This window comes from Aulonocara stuartgranti (assembly GCF_965226115.1).
Source record: "Aulonocara stuartgranti genome assembly, chromosome: 5".
NCBI lineage: Eukaryota > Metazoa > Chordata > Actinopteri > Cichliformes > Cichlidae > Aulonocara > Aulonocara stuartgranti.
In genome coordinates this window covers 3,948,135-3,966,113 of record NC_138943.1, presented here as the reverse complement: position 1 = coordinate 3,966,113, position 17,979 = coordinate 3,948,135, and the positions used below count along the sequence as shown (strand labels likewise).

At 39.0% G+C, this 17,979-nt stretch overlaps 3 protein-coding genes across 8 annotated transcripts in view; all 3 read right to left on the bottom strand.

Annotated features, from left to right (window-relative positions):
- LOC309706151 (protein phosphatase 1 regulatory subunit 1A-like) overlaps positions 1-5,733 on the bottom strand; it is a 39,188-nt gene extending 33,455 nt beyond the window's left edge. Inside the window, exons 1-2 of one of the 2 annotated variants that reach the window (XM_082532419.1) lie at positions 5,675-5,733; positions 1,452-1,543 (exon numbers count right to left, since the gene is read on the bottom strand). In XM_082532419.1, the coding sequence (XP_082388545.1) occupies positions 1,452-1,532 (81 nt within the window). In that variant the 5' untranslated portion in view covers positions 1,533-1,543; positions 5,675-5,733. The remainder of the gene's footprint in view (positions 1-1,451; positions 1,544-5,674) is intronic. The other variant, XM_082532420.1, reaches the window with a different exon arrangement.
- Positions 5,734-5,808: 75 nt separating this feature from the next.
- npffl (neuropeptide FF-amide peptide precursor like) lies at positions 5,809-8,420 on the bottom strand. The gene is made up of 4 exons (XM_082534893.1): positions 8,155-8,420; positions 7,378-7,493; positions 6,655-6,808; positions 5,809-5,835 (listed from the first exon to the last, which is right to left on the bottom strand). The coding sequence occupies exons 1-3, from the start codon at positions 8,302-8,304 to the stop codon at positions 6,688-6,690; spliced, it is 387 nt and encodes a 128-aa protein (XP_082391019.1). The 5' UTR covers positions 8,305-8,420; the 3' UTR covers positions 5,809-5,835; positions 6,655-6,687.
- Positions 8,421-10,483: 2,063 nt separating this feature from the next.
- itga7 (integrin, alpha 7) overlaps positions 10,484-17,979 on the bottom strand; it is a 39,020-nt gene continuing 31,524 nt past the window's right edge. For 3 of the 5 annotated variants that reach the window (XM_082534233.1, XM_082534234.1, XM_082534235.1), the window contains exons 23-25: positions 17,318-17,416; positions 17,089-17,214; positions 10,484-12,589 (exon numbers count right to left, since the gene is read on the bottom strand). In XM_082534233.1, coding sequence (XP_082390359.1) covers positions 12,434-12,589; positions 17,089-17,214; positions 17,318-17,416 — 381 coding nt within the window. In that variant the 3' untranslated portion in view covers positions 10,484-12,433. The other 2 variants (XR_014276917.1, XM_082534236.1) reach the window with 2 other exon arrangements.

Here is a 17,979-nt window from a genome sequence, read left to right as displayed (position 1 = left end):
GCAATCATCCAGCAACAATTGATTTTGTTATCGAGGGATCCTGGGAGGAGCTAGGATCTTTTGGGTTTGCCTACATCATCACTGCAGGGGCTGTGGCTCCAGGTCTATCCTGTAATTTGCCTTTATGTCAGAGAGTGCTCTTATTCTTAAACATTGCATTTAATTAGTTCTCCTTTATATAAGAAGCACAAATTGTTTTCATGCAGAAGTAGACACCAAACCAGACTGGAAACGGCTCCAGATTTTGTGCCAACTGTCTTATTTTGCTGTATACGACTCCGTGTGTCTATGTCAAACTGATGTTACGCTGACTGAAATGCATGTACACACCAGCAGATGCAGCCATCTCATATTTAGTTTCTCATATCTGAGGCTTGTAGTCATACATTCTCCACCTGCTACAGTAGCTCTATGTCTTAACTTAACTCTCAAACTGAAATCTCTACACAAGAGCAAACTCTCCCTCTCTCTCTCACACTCACACACACACACACACACACACACCCATAACATCTACCTTCCCTTTGGGTTTCATAGTATCAGCGAGGGAAAAACTAGTGTCGGGAAAAGCAGCGAGTGAGACAGAGTGTAGCCAGACTCCTAAATCCTTGCCAGCTTTACTTGAGCTTCATTCATTATGAACGACCTGTCCTGTTCATGTTATATTTATAAAAATGAGAAAATGGGACACCTCTTTTCACTATATTCCCAACAGAGGGATGGATTGCACTCACTAAGCTCCTTCAGACACTAACAGGAGTTCTCTTTTTTTATGTCATAAAGTGGTGTTTGCCACAAATCAAGTTGAGTTGTGCAGTTAAATTACCTTAGAAGAAAAAGTCCATTAATGATGAATGAGTAAAATTCATTCACCCTGTCAGCATTTCATTGCTGTAGGATACAAGCAGTCAGTCACTAATGAAAAAAAAAAAAACACTGACCTCCTAGAGACATCAATATACTGCGGCACCCCCCCCTTAACCACCGCTGAGATACTATGCATCTCGGTAAAGCCGCTCACTGTGAGTGCAGATGGAAAAATCAGTTATGAATTCATCATCTTCACATTAGAGCTGTAGTCAAAACATACGTCAGGCTAATTAGATGCACAGAAGAAAATGTGGTCTACTTAAAGCAGCAGTTACTCATCAGTGTAAACTACAGCATTTGGGATGTAGCATGCTCAGCTGCACAGCTCTGACTACACCTGCTTGCTTTGACAGCTAGATTACATATGCTTTAAATATGTGTTCAGAGATTTTGCAAATCGTTCCAAGTATAAAGCAATTTTTTCTTGCATCTTCACTAGTCATCTTGATTGTTTTTTAAAAAAAGTGGGAGTAGTACTCTAATCGTGTCTCACTGATGCAAAGAGGAATCCCTTAAAAGTCCCATATTACCCACACCTGCTCCTTCCACCTTTCTTCCTGCCTCCTTTCCCTCCACCTTACCTGTTCAGCTGCCTCTGGGTCCAAGTGGGTGTCCAGTAGAGGGACGGTGAACTGTATCTTCCTAGGGCTTCCAGTTTCCATGGTGGCACTGTCTGTCAGAGAGGCAAACGGGAGGAAGAAGGGGATGATCGAGAAAGGAGAATCCGTACGAAACAAGGAGGATAAAGAGCTGAAAAATAAGTGAGCTCCAGCTTATTAAAAAAGAATCAGATTGTTTGAGTTTCTGTCTGACTCTTTTCTGTTCTTTACTTTTGCCTTTAAACACACTTTCCCCTAATTGCCTTGTTGTTTTGTGCCACCCGGTCTCTAATGATTTTCCCTATCTTCAACACCTGCTAGTGTCTCTATTCTATCTTCCCTCTCTGTCTCTCCAGGCTCTCAATGCTCAAGCAAGGGCATTCTCCGCAAGGAACACCTCTCCTTCACTCTCATTCGCTTTCACGTCAAGTCCCACCCTCTTTTCACGTTTCTTTCCGTCTTTATTGGCTGTCTGAGCTCAGGGCTGCTCTGCAGCAGCCCCTGCACAGACGAGAGAGCGAGGATGACAAAGGCATGCTCTCTCAAAGGGTAGAAATGGGTAGGATTTATCCAGCCTCTTCTTCAAGAGTATTTTTAAAATCACTTGCCTACACATGCTTAAAAACAGCCTACGCTGTATTTTAGATACAAGTGGTCTCATTCAGAATGAGGTCAAGCTGACATCTACACATATACAAATTTGTTTGTTGGTTTATTTAACACATGCACAGTGTTCATTACTGAACAGCTCTGTGCATAGTCCCTACACAGATGGTACAGTTACCTGGGAATCATGCAGCGTAATGCAATTCTGAGCCAATATTGACCATGTGAGAGAATAATCTGAGCTTATAAAAATAAAAACATACTGTTATGCACACTAAGCAGTTCTTCATTTGCCGTAATGTTTTACACAAAAAGGGTTTTCTCAGACTTCTGCAGTTTTCTGCCTTTTGTTTGATACGTCCTAATGTAGGAACAGTTTGAGGCTGTGATGTGTGTGTGTGTGTGTGTGTGTGTGTGTGTGTGTGTGTGTGTGTGTGTGTGTGTGTGTGTGTGTGTGTGTTTTCTGTTTTTGATGATTTCTTTGTTCATCACTGGCCAGGCTTGTCCTGTCTGACGCCTGGCCAGCACAAGCTTTATTGATTGTCTCTTAGCCCCAGTGTCCCCACACCACATGTCCACTGGGCCCCGATACCTGACACCAGCCAAGGAGCATACGGTGTGTCAAATGTGCAGTGCTTTTTGGGAGTGAAATAAATATCAAGCGTGACGCCTTCAAACTCTGCTCTGTTTTAGGATAAATTTCAAGCAGGCGTGAAGAGCAAGCTAAACTTTAACTCCACACTAAATATGAAAATTATTAATATTTCTGATGTACAGTCTAGTGGAAGAAAGCACTCTCACTGTTTCAAAAGACCATGCAATATCTTTTTTTCCATTTTAGCGTGAACAGTTCATCCAGAAACAGCAGACAACAAAGGAGCTCAGCAGGAATGAAGCAGCCACATGAGCTGCACCATTTGCATCTTTTACAATAACATTTGCTATAATTCCTCATTTTAAATGCTTTAGATTGGATAATAGTCACTCAAAAAAGTCTAAACATAGAGAATATTTTGGTAAATAATCACATCTTTTAAAAAAAAATCATGTAAAAATGAACAAAAACACAGAATTCTGTGTTTTCTTCTTCTGATCTTAGACTGTTTCTTGCTGTGGTGGGATTGCATATTTTTTGTCTTGTAGCTGGTAGTAAAGGAGTGAGAGAAATAATAAAAAGCTGCCAATGTAATTAGAGCTTTTACTGAAAAATGTCTCTGTCATCAAAGCAGAAAACTGTTAATAAGGGGCCGCGTGCTCTATGTGAGTGTGTTTGTGAGAGACAACAGCTGGCTGCACGTTTTCCAGAGCAGCCTCTGATGTGAGCAGTGAACGAAGGACAAAAGCTTCGTCTCTGCTGCTCCTTCACATCAGCAGAGTTTTATCTCTCTGACTCTTTTATTGAACTTTCAAAGGGAAAAGGTATTAGCCAATCACATAGTCTAACAGAAACTGGGCAAGTCCTGTTTGGTGACAAACTGTTGGCACTAAACTATAATATACCACATTTATTAACATTTATTCTCTTAAGGTCCTGAAACAGCATTGAAAGTCTGGACTTTGGATCACTGCAACACTTTGAATCTTTTCTTTTTCTGTCATTCTGTTTGAGATTTGCTGCTGTGGTTGAGAATCTAAATTATTGAGTGCTTCTAATTGAATCCAAAGTAAGACAGAAAAACAATTCAGATACTACTTGAACCTCTGAAACCAATTTAAGTCTCAACTTCTTTAAATAAAGTGTAGACCTCCTATATTTTTTTAAATGCATGCTGTCACTTTATACTTTTTTGCTGCATGTAACAGAAATCTTCTTTGTTTTTTTCAATAGTTAAAGCTTTGTGTACTTTAATACATATGCAAGTTTAAATATGCTTAATTTGACTTAAGTTGACAGTTAGTGGGTAAAACAAGTAAAGAGGTGACAGGGAACACTAATAGTATAGTTCTTTAAGACAGGGCAGGGGCATGGAAAAAAAACTGTTGCCTATTTTTAGTGTTTCCAACATTATTTATTTTGTATATATAGTGAAATTTTAAAGGTGCAGTTCAAAAGTTTCCACTGCGTGCAGCAGAGGACAGATTCCCGTTTAACCTTAAAGTTACCTGTGTTCTCTCCAAACAAGATCATTTGATCACACTGTAGCCATTAAAGCCTGTTGTGTGTGTGACAAATTGTGCTGTGTCACGGCCATGACCACTAATGGCTGAGACCTCCCTCTTTGCTGTTCAAGATGGCTGCCATCCAAGATGATGACCATGAGGGAAAGTGGAAGTGTGGAGGTCGGATAAAGGTCATCAAACAAAAAAGAAAGGTTTCTGTGTGTGTGTGTGTGTGTGTGTGTGTGTGTGTGTGTGTGTAAAACAGTGCTGCACACAGGAGCTGTCTAAAGCAGTCTTTATACCCAGTGTATCTGTCAGTCAGTCTGGGTTTTCGATCTCGCTCTCTTTGCAGCTTTCTGGTATAATTACTGCACACACAGATGTTTTGCCTGAACCCCCTGCAGACTCATGAAATTCAGATGAGCCGACTTTCTTTAAGTCAGTTAAGCTGATGAGAGGCTACAGCTGTGTGGACAACAGCACCTGCTCTGCCTCTGTTGTTTTCTTTTGTCTCAATATGTTTCTTGTTATCTCACATTTATGTCTCATTGTCAAAGCTGGTATGTAAGACAGATGTAAGTCAAAGCCACGCATATCTCTAAAGTTAGATGTGGTTCTTTCTCGTCACGAGTAAAAACAAGATGATGATGACCAACTTGCTTAAAGATGCTTTGAAACAGCAGCTCTTAACGCAGTGCTGCTCATATTTCATATAGAGTCTCTGTTTATGTTTGATAAAGTACTCATATTAACAGGTAAATACTGTCATAGATTTGCATTTATTTTCACATTTTATTTCGAATGCACTCAGATTCCAGTCAGCTTTACTTCCAGTCATCATCACCTGTAAGTAATCATCCAATCAGGGCTCTCTGTGTGCAGCACAGGTTCCCTTTGTTCTGTGCCACAATGTCTTGTTACGCTCTGCGGTCAATCTTACCCTTTTTGTTTTGTAACAAGGTTTTCATTTGTATGGTTCTTGTATGTTTGTTTGTTTGTTTCATTTCTAATTAGAACTGTAAAGATCAGAGTCCAGAGGCCGGGAGCAATCTGCTCAAACCTGTGATGTTACGACAACAAACACAGATTAAACCATAAACAAGAATTTAAAGTTACATTTGATTAAAAATAACCAAAATAATAATAAAATGACTGAATCATTGGTCATTAGTCTTAAAAAAACCAACAACATTACTTTATTTTGTCTTCTGGGGTGTTGCAGCAGAACGAGAGCTCGAGGTTATAAAAGACTCATTTTAAGTGGGATTGACATGCTTTCCTTCCCAGTAATTAGCTGTGGACACCAGTAATGTGTAGAGTAATTGCATGTTGCTGTGTTTTAATTAGTTGCATGCTGCTTCCCCAGGTGGCCTGTAAATAAGCCACAGACACAGAGAAGTGCTGACCATCACGGCACAATGAACACAGGATTTCCATCCTTATCCCACTACATTAACCCCCCGCACGGTGCTGTTTGTAGAGAAATGAAAAATACTTACATTACGATCGTATTTCATTCATCTCTCTGTGTGTGGTCTCCACTGCATTTACATTCCCCTGATGTTTAAGTGAACCAGCACAGACACATTTCAGTTATGCTCTTGTTTATGGCCGAGCTGATGTGAGTACTGGCTGCAGATCCAGCAGATATAACACCGTCCTGCAAACAAACAAAAAATATACCATTTGTCCTTTGATCGAATTTAAAAACAAGGAAGGCTGATATTAGAAAAAACAAACAAAAAAAACCAACGCTAAGTGCTGAAATAAGAACTTAAGCTAAATGATTTTAAGCTTTTTAGGCTAAAAAAAACCCCTCATTTATTAGTTTATGAGCTGATAAAACAGTTTCGATAAAAATAATAAATGTTGGCTGGTTATAGCTTCTAAAATGCAGAATTCACCATTATCTATTTATAAACACCATTTATTGTATTTATCATATTATATATTTAAGTGGAAGATTTTGGGGGATTTGAGAGTTTATTTGGACAAACAGGACACTTTAAGATCTCACCTTGGCTTGAGAAAACTTGGATTTGCCATTTTTACACACATTTCACAAACTAAAACATGATTAGCAACAGATTAAGTGGCCATATTTAAATGAACTCAACAGCTGGATTTATAAAATTTCAACATCTGTTTGTTCCCACCTTTCTTTAACGGATTACTGTGATATTTGAACACTGATAACACTGAACACAAATACAGATGAAATTAGCATTACAAGATTAAAGTTCTTTTATTTGAACGGAAGAACAACAAAAACATAGCAACTAACAATTTACAACAAACATTTTCAGTCCTTAACATGCCGATCCAAACAATCACCAGTCACCGTGCTTCCCAGTGTTGGAAATTCAAAGAAAATAACAACAATCATAATCATGAAAGATTAAGCTAGTGTCATCTTTCACTGGACACCAGGTGTAAAGTCAAGCCTAGTGGGCTGGAGCTTAGAGTGGAACTGCTTGACCTTCCACCAGGGCAACACCACATGACTGCAACATTACTTCTTGCCAAATCTCTGAGGCACGGCCATACTCCAGATCTGACCGGGGGCAGCCTCCCAGTCACGGGAATGCATCTGATCCTCCAGCACAACCTGCCCTCCGGAGCTGCGGCCAAACCTGTGACGGGAAAAGCACCAAGAGTGGGAATTATTTCAATTAATTCAACTCCAAACTATGATTTTAGATAAATAAAAATCTGTAAACGCAGACCAGAAAATACAAAATATTGATGTTGATGTTGTGATCTTAGCTGGGCCTCAGTTACATTTGAGCTTGAAGGACTGTTACAGAGGAAGGTCGCTTGAAGATGAGACCAGTTTAATGAACCCAGCTTTGCCATAAGAATCGTTTTGACTGTGAATGATTTTTACAAACGGACATTTCAAGTACATAATGGGTCATTTTGATCTTTTAAAATTCAGATATGGAAAGTAGTTGCAAATGGCTAAATGGATTTTCCTCTTCCTGTCTTCCAGTACACGGTGCGACCTACTGTATATCATAATCCCTTTAAATAGTTACAAACTACCCACATGGTGTATTTTTGAAGAAAGAATGGGTAAAAAATGATTTGGTGACAAGCCCAAACTACATCAGTGAACTTCCTATATTAGTGTTTTTCTGTAAACACATCTGATAGGAAAACTTGAAATGTAGATTAATACAGGCGATGTGATGCCACTGACCTCTGTGGCTGATGGAGGACAGACTCCCTGGCTTCTCTCTGAGCTCCGTGCAGCAGGGCTCTCAGCAATGAAGTCAGCAAGCGATCATCAGTGTCGCTATCTCTGTTTTCACTCTCCTGGAACACACCAGGACACATTTAAGGCTACACAAGCACACACCGTCGTGTCAAACTTTCTTCTTTTTTTTTTAAAATAGAACATGAAGAACATCACAAACTTAAAAGGCTGATGACTCCAAACAGTCTGTCCTACTGTGGCAAAAAGCCTTGAGATGTAGATATTAAGGCACCAAGGCTGAGAGATGTACATGGTGCACACCAAAATATCCATTCGCTTCATTTTATGCAAAGTAAAACCCAGATCTGTCCGTCCCTGCATGTCACAAAGAGAAAATCTAGTACTCGTGATCTTCTTGTCCTTTATCTGATTCGCTATCCTGCCCCCGACTATCTGCTCACACCAGAATATATAACAGTGTATTTCACACTGTTGCATGAAGAGGAACACCATCTGAAATCTAAATGGGCTGTGTGATTTATCCTGTCTCATTTGATAAAAGGCTCAAGTCGCATTTACATACAATCCTCTCAGAAAATGTTGGCATGTACCAGAGCAGGCAGTCCATATTTAAATCAGGCACAAAGTATGCATAAAAATCACCACATGTGCTTCAGCGATAGGATTTCAGTTTTAAAGCTTCAAATGATCATAAAATAGACTGTCAACATGTACGTGAAATGAAAATTAACAAGTTTTTCAGTGGTTTGATTGTCTCACCAGCCCCAACAGGCGGTCAGGCATGCTCTCCTCTGAGCTGCCAGGCAAGATGTCATTTTTGTCCAGGCCGGCTTGGATATGAAGAGCGTGACTGACGCCAGCCATCGCCATAATCAGTGCCAGAAGAGTCACCGCTGCAGCTGTGTCCATGTTCTCAGACTTGAGAGGAGGTCAGACAAACACTGATGACAAATATAGAAGAGGAAAGAGAAGAAGATGGCTGTCTAAGCAGACTTGCTAAGAACGAACTTCAGTGCTGGTCACATCCTCAGCGGGTCTTATATACACCTCGTGGTCACTGGCAGGATGTCTCAGGAGAGCTGATGAAAGATGCTACTGTACAACGGGGAACAGGGGACAGGATGGAGGAAGAGCCTTAACTAGGTCCATTTAGCTCGGATCAGGCATTAGTGATGACTTAGCACCAGAGTGTGTTATTATGTGGCCCCCAGGGTCGTGCAGCACAAACCAGTTATTAAACAAATAAATCTGTGCAAATGGACCCGGACCCACCCATCCCAAGGTAATGCACAGAGCATATACAATATATAACAGATTAGTCATGTGACTTCAGTTATACAGGAAGAAATTCAAAGCACACACTGTATTCAGAAGAACTGCAACAATTACCAAAAAATATAAATAAATAAAATGCATGCGCTCTGGGCCTTGATGTTGCCTCTTAAATCATCTTCTGTATGAAACAAGCTTTCTTTGTAACTACCCGAACTTTAATCCTACTTTCTTCTGATTGGCTGCCCCTGACAAACAGAAGGTTTGAACAGCAGGTGGGTGGAGATTCTGTGCTCACAGCTAGAGCTGTGGACCTGTGATGACCATATAATGGATCTCCTTTTCATGCACTGTAGATTATTTGCTTTCTCCAAAGCTTTATTGACATGAATGTAAAGTAAACCTTGGGTCAATAATAAGATTCTGGCTCATCAAACCCTTTGCTTACACAGAGTTTTCTTTAACAAGCAGATCAAGGGGTTTTAGGAAGAAGCAAATGATGCCTAAAAATGAAACAATTCATCTGTTAAACGTCAGCTCGCTTCCTTCCATTATCTTTCCAAGTAACACCAGCTTTTTTTTATTAGTGAGAGTGACACTTGCTTTATTAGGGGTACTTGTTCAGTTTAATGTTGCCTCAGTGTGTGTGTGTGTGTGTGTAATAATTAGTCACTTCCACATCACCAGATTTGGCTCATCAAAGTGCCTAATGCGTGACAATCCGCTTAAGCACGCACGCACATACAGCCTCTTTTTAACTACCATGGCAACCAGGATGACATCTAATGGATTCTGAGAGTTTTAGTTTTCATTAATGAGATCAGAAGCTTTTGGATTACATGAAAATCAAAGTTACTCACTCTGACTCACAAAAGTGAGTTTATACTGTTTCTAATAAGAGGACAAAAATAAACCCTTGTTTAGTTTTCTGTGATCCCATTGCTCAACCATCCGATCATCCATCCATTTCTTACGTCTATCCCAGCTTTCACAGGGCCAGAGAAAAATAAAACTGTGGTCATACATGAGTTCATGTCTTTTATGCCTTTCACTGGTTTTCCATCAGTGTTTTGGAAATTTTGGAGGGTGTTCAGTGTAAAACATGAGAAGGGCAGTATAGGTCTGAGATCTGTTCCCCAGCAGTGTGTCGATTTTTATTTTTTTTTTAAATTTAATTTCAGTGTATCTAAAAGCTGCAGAGGTGCAGGGCATGCTGTTTAGCTTAGCATAAATACAAGTAATCAAGCTTCTTCTTCAAGCTAGTAATTAGGCTTCTTTAAGCTTGTTCAGAGCTTATTACTCTGGGTTTTTGTTGCTCTAATAATCACAACATAGCATGTTAATAAGAAAGGTAGTTTTTTTTTTAAAGTATAGTTACATTTTTTTTAAAACTCTGTTTTCACTCTTAATGCTATTAAGCTAAGCTACGGTCCTGCTTCAAGCTCTGTATTTAATTTAGCTCACAGAATTAATACATTTCTCTAAATTGATTGTGTTGTACTTGCACAATAAAACTGGCTATTTTTATTGGTAATACAATTTACTAATTTTATTTCTTACACCAATCCGTCGTAATGCAGAGTCAGGTTAGATGCTGGTGAAATACTCTAAAGTATGGATATCATGTTTTACATAATTTATTTTCTATAAATGTAATACCTAAAAAAAAAACTATTTAAAAGACTCATATCACTAATGGGTCCGAGTTAAAAATAAACTTGAAAATGATCGTAAGATTTAATGTTCCGTTTTTGACTTTTTTAAATTTATCAGCCAGTGCGCAAGCCGACCACAGACCATGAATATTTATGTCACATAAACAAAACAAGATGCTTTATTTCTTCTTCGAGAAGAGTTACAATCAAACATTAAAGACAAACCCATCTCATCTGCACCCCTTACTTACTGTCCTGTTCATCTTTATGTTAACAAGCACAAATACTCAAGAACATTATGGGCAACATTTCCATGAAAAACAAAATCTATTCCAGACAAGTAGTTATATTATAGCTTTTACAAAATTTACATGCGTTGTGTTTTCGTTTTTCCCTCCTATTTAAAATAACTACAGAAATAATGTTTTATTTCTCAGAGTGTTACCGCCACCTGGTGTTATATAAGTGAATTGCAGCTTTTACACATCCTTGGTTTTTGTCTGTACATCACTGGGTGATCTCTGCATAATGATCAAATTAAGCGGTCTGTCAGGTTTACCTCAATTTATTTTATTTTTTTTATTTACAACCTTTAAACAGTGCAGCCAATCCAACGAAATCAATAAATAAAACACCGAACAATGACCAACAGAAAATTTGGGAACATCAGAAAAAGGACATGCAGCTAGTATAAGATTGTCCAGCAATACCTAAAAAAATCAAGCTGACCCTTCATGCTTTACATCCACTTCATCAACCCAGATTAGATCCAAAGAGAGTTTGTCTGGTTCTGATACACATTATGTTCGCGCTGCTTTGTTCATGTAAAAAATAACAACAAAGGTTTTTCCCTGTCTTCATGTTGCTTCAGTGCAGGAGGGATGTTTACTTGTCCACCGGTGTCCAACAGATGTTTCAGGGGAGTATGATCTAATTTGCAGTAGCCTTGCGTTTGTAACCAGTGGCACACCATCTGCCACCTTTACAATAAGGCACTTGTACGCAATTAGAAGTGTCAGTAATGAAGTGAAAGGAGTGTCATACTGGTACGAGTGGCGTACATTAACAAGAACAGTGTGACAAGCAGGTTAATGCAGTCCAACAAAAAAAAAAGATGTTACCTGGTGAAACATCTTTACATTACAACTCATGAGAAAAATATGGCGGCATCACTCAGACGTCACATTGTAACTAATTCGCTCATTCGTAGCAGTTTAGGTTTTAAATTGAGGCTACAGTAAGTTTTCATACTTATTCGATTTTTTTACACTGTTATGTCATCATAAGACATCCATAAAAAAACTACCAGAAATTTTCATAAACAGATGAGGAGCACACGATACCTTAAATATTGCTTTTTTTTTTTTATCTGACACATGTGACAACAGTGCTCTGGTCGTGGCTACGGCATGTTATAGGTTGTATTGTGGTTTCTTGTTCTTATTCAAGTTACTCAGGCAATTGAACAAAGCCCTACAAATGCTATCAATGAACTTTTTAAATGGCTTCTTGAGCCAACCCAGAGTAATCGTTGAGCCCAGAAGACAACACATTCATCGAAACACGAACATCCACCCACCCAGTGCTTTAACCAGTACTAAAAAAAGTCCTTTATATATAGAAAAATGCATTTTCTTTTCATTGCCCATATGAATCTTCAGTCTTACAGTATTTAAGGCAAAAAGTAGTCTTTGTCATGGGCACTGGCTTCTTTACTATAATGTCCAGTATATCTGTGTGTGTCTGTTAGGATCTGCATGTGATGCTTATGCATGTCTTTGATTTTCAGTCCTTCTTTCTGATGTCAGACAGTGAAGCAGCAGTGAGGGCTGGGGAACGTACTCAGCAGCTCGACTGGTTTTAATGTTGTCGTAGGCCTTCAGTACAATACTATGATATTGATTTAGACTAAATAAGCTATGTAAGGCCTTCAGTAGGCTACAGTATTGAGAAAACGCATCAGTATGTAAGCAATGATGAAGTGAGGTGTGCACAACGTTTCGTGATCCCAGTCTCTGTGCACTTTTTTAGTCAGTTAATTCAACAGCAAAGACATAATGAGTGTTGCACTTTTTTTTTTCTTTTTTTTAAAGTCAGGGCATCAAAGCAGGTTACGAGGTCCCGTCGCTCCAGTGTGTGGCCCATTCCTTTTTTTGGACGCCTCCTGACTTCTCAGTCTGAAACTGAGGCCGGTCCTCGCGAGGAATCTTGACCGCGTGGTACTGAGGCAGTTTGTCCTTGTAGTGCGCCCGTCGGAAGAAGCCACACTATTGACCCAGGGAGGAAAGTGGGTCGGAGTGCACACAGAAGAAGGGAAAGATGGATGGAGGAGGCAGAAGGGAAGGAAAAAGAATTAACCAGTGCCACTTTTAAGGGACTGTGGTAACTACAGTTGTTAAACTGTGTTTGAGGAGGTGCTGTGTTACTCAATAGCATGCCTTCTAAGAAAAGTATCCACTCTTATTCATTGCGTTTAGGTAAAGCTTTATAGTGCGTCTCACAGATAGGAAGGCAAAGTGATTACCTGATTACCAGCTGCAAATAAAGTGACTTTTTAATAAAAAATAAATTTAAAACAGCACACCAACCAAAAAGCACACTCTCATGCTCAACATTTATAACCTTGCACCAGCCTGAAGTGTCTGCGATTAACACACCAACACACTGAAGTACCGCTAAGCAGATTTACACTCATTAAAAGGAACAAAGACATCCACTGATCCTAACGACAAGTTCAGTCTGGCACCTGGAAAAGTTGATCAGTTATTGAATGCATGTCAAATCGTTAATAGATTTTTAGGAAGAGGGGACCGCGTAGAAATGAACAGTCTTCTGAGAATGATGCCAGAATGAACAAGTGCAGATAACTGAAAAGTAAGAGGCACAAAACACAGCACAGCAGGCATGTTAAAGCCTTGAAGGAGAGATGGCTGGATGGTGTTCAACAGGCACAGATTAGGTGACTAGAAAACAAAGGTTTTAAATTATTTTACAGAACAAAAGACCGAAAACAGTTTCAGTGAACCAACAACTGAGACTAGCAAAGTAGCTGCTCATGGGAGACATTAATATTAAAGGTTGTTGTTAAAATAGGAGACATTTAGGCTAATACCTAGCATTAGGCTATATGTGCAACTAGCCACCTATGTAGAGATAGCAGATATGTGTTTCTATAATAAGGTATGATGATTTCATACATTTTAGGGGAATTAAATACAATGAAAATAGCTTTTTTAAAGTTTGGGATCAAATCATGAATGTAGGCAACACAGTTCATATATGCTAACTGGCCACTTTACTGGGTACACCTGTACAGATGCTTGTCAGTTGAAAAGTCTTATTAGTCGCTCACATGGCAAGATCTCCGTATATTTAGGCTGACAGAAATGGCCAAGATGACCTGCTGACATCTATGTCTTTCATGAACTGATGATTTGCTGGGATTTTTCTACACAACCATCTCCAGGGTTTACAGAGACAGTATCCAGTGTCCTGCCTTGTTGGCAGAGGAGAATTTCCAGCATCTTTTGAGCTGATGCAAGGCAAAATTCAAATAACCCCTTGTTGCATGCAAGGTATTCAGGATAGCATCTCTGAATGCACAATGCACTGAACCTTGAAGTAGTTGAACTCAAGCAGCAAAAGGCCACATTGGCTGCTGCTGTCAGCTAGGAACAGGAAACTGAGACTGCATTTCACACGGGCTCATCAAAACTGGGCAACAGAAGATTGGAAAAACTGATGAGTCTCAATTTCTGCTGCAACATTCAGATGCTGGAGTCAGGCGACCAAGACAGATGACCAAGTGTAGCCATAATCTGATGGCTGCTTCCAGCAGGATAATGTTCCATGTAACTCAAATAATCTGAAACTGGTTTCTTGAACCTAACAATGAGTTGCCTCAACAAGCAACAATCACCAGATCCCTTTGGGGTGTAATGAAATGGGAAATTAGCATCATGCGTTTATAGCTGACAAAGTGTGTGATGCTATCACGTAAAAATGGACCAAATTCTCTGCGGAACGTTTCCAGGACCTTTTTGAATCTGTGTCATGAAAAAATAAGGCACCTCTGAAGGCGAAAGTGAGTGCAACTAGCGAGGTGTACCAAATAAAGTGGTTGCTTAGTATAAATGTTTTACCTATTTAATGAAGGTTTAATTTAAAAATGAACAGACACATAAAATATAACCCAGATAAATAATTTTATACCCCCTTATGGAGCTAATAACCTCTTATTTTAATTCTCAATCTGCCTGCAAACATTGTCCTGTAAAAATGAGTGATGGCAGAAACTAGAAGCCACCTTTTGTCTATATTGAAGAATAAAGTAGGAAAATGCTAAGAATCTGGTAAATCTGTCTTTTTTTTTTGTCATTATAATGTTTTTCTTTCTACTAATATAAACAGGAACAAAGGTAAAGAAGGCTTTACAAGAGATCAGTTCTCTTGTATCTCATGTGTCACTGCTATGATGCCACCTGAGATCATCTGAGCCTACATTTGCTGTCATGCTGTAATGAACACCACCGGCCTTCGAGTGAATTGAGGAACAAAGACGACTGCAGGTGAAGATTTTTACCGCTTGGAGTGAGAGGAGGAGGGGAGAGCAGGCCAGAGGGGGGTATACTTTATATTATTGTTCTGTCGCCTGCTTCTCCGCCTCCGAGGGTTGGACCCCCAAATGGGCACGGTAGTACTCCGTCTCATAATGATGGCGTCGCTCACTGCGTTTGAAGAACCCACACTGGGGCGGGGTAGTGGGGAAAACACAGATATATAACAGAGGGGATTCCCCGATAGAGGTGAGGAGGAAAGAAAAGGGAACAAAACACAGATTGGAGCGTCACACAGAGGACAAACATGAGGACAGAAGAGGAAAGGCACAGGTGAGAGTGAGCTGGAAGGAATAAAACATTTGCAGGACAGATCAGAGCAAGGCAGACCAATAACGGACGGCCCAGAGTGAAGGCAACTGCAGTGACATCAAAGAAACGTCACTCAGGATCCTGCAGCTGTTGAACTTTGATGGAAAGGAAAAGAGTACTTGAGGACTAGTTAACTTACTTTACTAAAATATTCCAGTTTATTGTGACTCTTCTTCCGCATTTCAGGTGGAACTATTACTGCTTTAAATCCACTGCTGTGCAAATGAACCCTGTAAGTCTGTAACTGTATCCGACGTGTTTTTGGACCTCTGTATCATCAATTTTTAAATTGTAAAAGTAATTTTTGAGCAATGAACTGCAAAAAATGATACATTAAGAATATCATACTCATGTGTTATGCAAACAATAAGTCATAAATGCATAAATGCAAATTGACTGTACAAATATATATAATTTCATTTTTTGTGCATCTAAATCTTCATGGTTTTGGCTTCAGGGTTAACATCTTATATGACCTGCAATCCATCTTAGAAAAGTGCTCACTTGCTAGTTAGCTAGCACTACTTTAAACAAATACAGAATAAGAATTTTCTCTAATAAATTGTGTAAATTGTTAAATTATAAATTATTAAGAATTATTATTTTTAGTATTACAAAGAAAGTGTTTTTACTCAGTTGCCACCAGAGATGTAATCCGATTACTTTTTTCAAGTAACGAGTAAAGTAAGGGATTGCTATTGCAAAAACGGTAATTAGATTACCGTTACTTTCCCGTAGGAACGCTGCGTTACTGCGTTACTAAAACCGTGATTCTTTTGCGAGAATGTCTCATGACAGTGATGTAAGCGAGTGCGACGTTCGTGGCAACAGCTGTGTGCAGATCAACAGTGGATCACATATCGAGTACGGAGAGAGTATGAGCGTGCAGCGTTTAAAGCGTGGAAGTACTGACCTTACTTTAAGTTTGATTCCATAAAAAGTGACAAAAACATTAGTGTCCGTTGTGCGTGGGAAGAAAACTTCTTTTTACAAGCACCAAGTGCTCTACCACGTGATGGGAAACTCACAGAGAAACTCGCGGATTCTTCCGCTGACCGCTGCGGCACACCTGCACCAGGGTAAACCTCCGCCTGCCCTACTCCTGCTTTACAGGTGAAAATAGAGCAATAGGACCGCTGAGTCTTTGACTTTATTTATTTTCTGCTGTGTTTTACTTGCATCTATTTGAAAGACTGAGTGTAAACACAAAAAATATTTTATTTTATGTGCTGGAATGTGCAGAAAATAGGTTTAAATAGGTTTAAAACAAATTTCTTCCAGTCAGAGAATGTTGCATATAATTAAATGTTTGCTTGATGCATAAAGTTAAAAGATTAAAACTAATAAAACAAGTTTTAAAAAGAGACTTTTCCATTTGATTACATTTTGTATGATGGATTATGCAGAAAAAGTAGAATTGGGCTGAAAGATCTATCGCTTTATCACCTCTTCAGGTTGTAAATCGTGTTTTTAAAAAGTAACTAAGTAATTAATTACCTTTGAAAATAAGTAATCAGTAAAGTAACGAGATTACTTTTTGGGGGAAGTAATCAGTAATTAGTTACTGATTACTTTTTTCAAGTAACTTGACCAACACTGGTTGCCACCCAAAAGTAAATTGTCAATTTTTAATGTATTTTCTTCTATTTTCTTCTTTGACATCATTTTTCACATAAAACATTACTATATAAACATTTATATGTAAACCTGTCTTATTTTCCTGTTTGATTTTTTTTAATCTTTCCACTACTGTTAATGATAAAGACCTACAGTTGAATAAAAAGACAAAAAACACAGTGAAAAAGTAAAGACAGACCATTTGAGATCTGATGGATTACCTTCCATAGCATGAGGACCAGCAGTGCCAGCAGCAGGACACCTGCCAGGATGGCAATGAGGATGATCCACCAGGGGATCCAGTACTGGTCAGTAACACCGTGCTCGGGATAGATCATCACTGAAACCTGATAAGGAAGAAAAGATATTCAGCTCAAAGCTTGAAGCAATGCACAAACAGCAATTTAACAGTAAAAATGTTTATTTTTTAAATGAATGTGTGTGAAGTACCAGTGCAGCAGCATCCTTAAGGACCAGATGTTTGATGCTGGACTTCACAGTGATGTTGGCTCTGACCAGCAGCTCCAGAGCACTGACTGCTGGGAAGTCCTAAGAGACAGACAGAAACAAAGCCAGTAGCAAGTTTGTGTTTAAAACAAGGAAAACTGCACAGAGAAGCATTAAAATTTTAGCCAAAGCAACATAATGTTTGCTCCACTAATTACATCATATAAACTATTCACACAGTTTAATAAAACTAGTGTTTGAGCCAAAACTATGAAATAGTGAGATTTAAAGAGAAAACAAACTAGACTCTATTTCCTTTAGGTGCTTTGCTGATCCCTTATTTCCTAAGGGATCATTACATGATTAAAGGAGTCCGTCCAGATGCAAACATCATTTATCCAGGCTTGTGACCTCTTGTTCTCCTCGTCCCAAGGAGGAGATACAAACAAGGCAAATTTAATGACAAATTCAATTTCAAAATTGTAAATAAATTTCTACTAAAAAAGAGATTCCAGTCAATTTTATTGATGTTTGATGGAAAAGCAAACTAACATATTCACATATTCTTACTCTTTGATCTCAGTGAATATTGAAAATTGAAAGTTCATTTGACTTGGTCGCCAGACATCGTCTGTAACATACGAGCTTCCTGACATCAGTCGTCA

Bases quoted from the DNA above. Each gene is read 5' to 3' on its own strand.
- npffl (XM_082534893.1), bottom strand. From the start codon at position 8,304: ATGGACACAGCTGCAGCGGTGACTCTTCTGGCACTGATTATGGCGATG. The intron at 7,494-8,154 runs GTGAGACAATCA...GGTGTGTTCCAG, and splicing joins CTGACCGCCTGTTGGGGCTG to GAGAGTGAAAACAGAGATAG. The intron at 6,809-7,377 runs GTCAGTGGCATC...TTCCCGTCACAG, and splicing joins GTCCTCCATCAGCCACAGAG to GTTTGGCCGCAGCTCCGGAG.